Source organism: Alosa pseudoharengus, unplaced genomic scaffold, assembly GCF_046254945.1.
Source record: "Alosa pseudoharengus isolate Yale_2024_CS ecotype anadromous, Long Island Sound unplaced genomic scaffold, YU_APseudo_1.1 YU_APseudo_1.1_scf_24, whole genome shotgun sequence".
NCBI lineage: Eukaryota > Metazoa > Chordata > Actinopteri > Clupeiformes > Clupeidae > Alosa > Alosa pseudoharengus.
In genome coordinates this window covers 385,001-386,098 of record NW_027468689.1, presented here as the reverse complement: position 1 = coordinate 386,098, position 1,098 = coordinate 385,001, and the positions used below count along the sequence as shown (strand labels likewise).

General features: G+C 40.2%; 1 protein-coding gene across 4 annotated transcripts in view; it reads left to right on the top strand.

Annotated features, from left to right (window-relative positions):
* The first annotated feature begins 254 nt into the window (after positions 1-254).
* The window catches only part of svopl (SVOP-like), a 37,699-nt gene continuing 36,855 nt past the window's right edge, over positions 255-1,098 (top strand). For all 4 annotated transcript variants that reach the window (XM_076302755.1, XM_076302753.1, XM_076302754.1 and 1 more), the window contains exon 1: positions 255-390. In XM_076302755.1, the coding sequence (XP_076158870.1) occupies positions 374-390 (17 nt within the window). In that variant the 5' untranslated portion in view covers positions 255-373. The remainder of the gene's footprint in view (positions 391-1,098) is intronic.

Here is a 1,098-nt window from a genome sequence, read left to right as displayed (position 1 = left end):
AAATGAATAAAGCAATGAATATGTAGCCTCTCTACAGCATGGCCAGAGAATGTCTATTAGGAAGACGGGCTCTGCTATGGCTAAATAGAAAACAGTCTTGTTCCCACACACGCTCACAGCGCTTGAAACCTGAAATTCCGTCCGTTGGTGGAGCTATGCATGACAAAGCGTCGATGAAACCTGATTCAGGGCGTGTATGAAACGCGCATCTGTTCGTAAAGAAATCAAATTAGCCTACTTCCTGAGCCGGCCAGAGTAGGTGACGTAGGTGCATTTACCTGTCGTCAGGTGCAGCTTCGCCGCTGGAAAAGAAAATAGGAATGGATATAAACAACCGAACAACATTTCGCTTCTGATTCATGCCCTGTAAAACATGAGCGAAGAAAACAGGTTAGTTTGACATTGTTTATTACGCGTTACCTTTTATAGTTTTAGACATGTTGTAAACTCACCGATAGTGGCGAATATATATAGGCCTACAGAACAGCACAGCGTTGTCATTTACGACTTGCGAATAAAGTAGTCTGATAAAACATCTAGGCGTAACCCGTGTAACCCTTAAATAGGCCTAGGTTATGTTTAATTAGCAGTGGTATGCCAACAGGCAGAGGAACTGCCAGGGCTACAGGTGAGATTTATTCGAAATCAGATGTCTGCATGCTGCTAATATGTACCCTAGAGCTACGTCAAGAGAGATCTCTGTCTGTTAACTAAATCGATATATTTGGATTGAATAGATGGTATTCTATGAAGTAGCCTAAATTCCTTTACTCAGGTGCTTCACAATTTGACGTTTTGGTCCCAGTTATATAGTAATGTCCATTTTCTGCTGTCAACCTGTGAAAAACACTTTGAACAGCATCCTATAATCCGTTGGGTTGAAAATGTAACATCCCAACAGCAGTATTAAACACATATGAGGCAAAGTCATTTCGATATGAAAATTAAAATCTAAGGTTTAGGCCTATGCTCCAATTTCAGGTGAAATTAACTTCTACAACCTTAATGCAGCTTTTGTTTTTCTCAGTTTTTGGGAAACAAGCAATTACCTCAGTGAAATATGATCTATTATTTGGACTAAAGCTTAGGCTTAGTGTG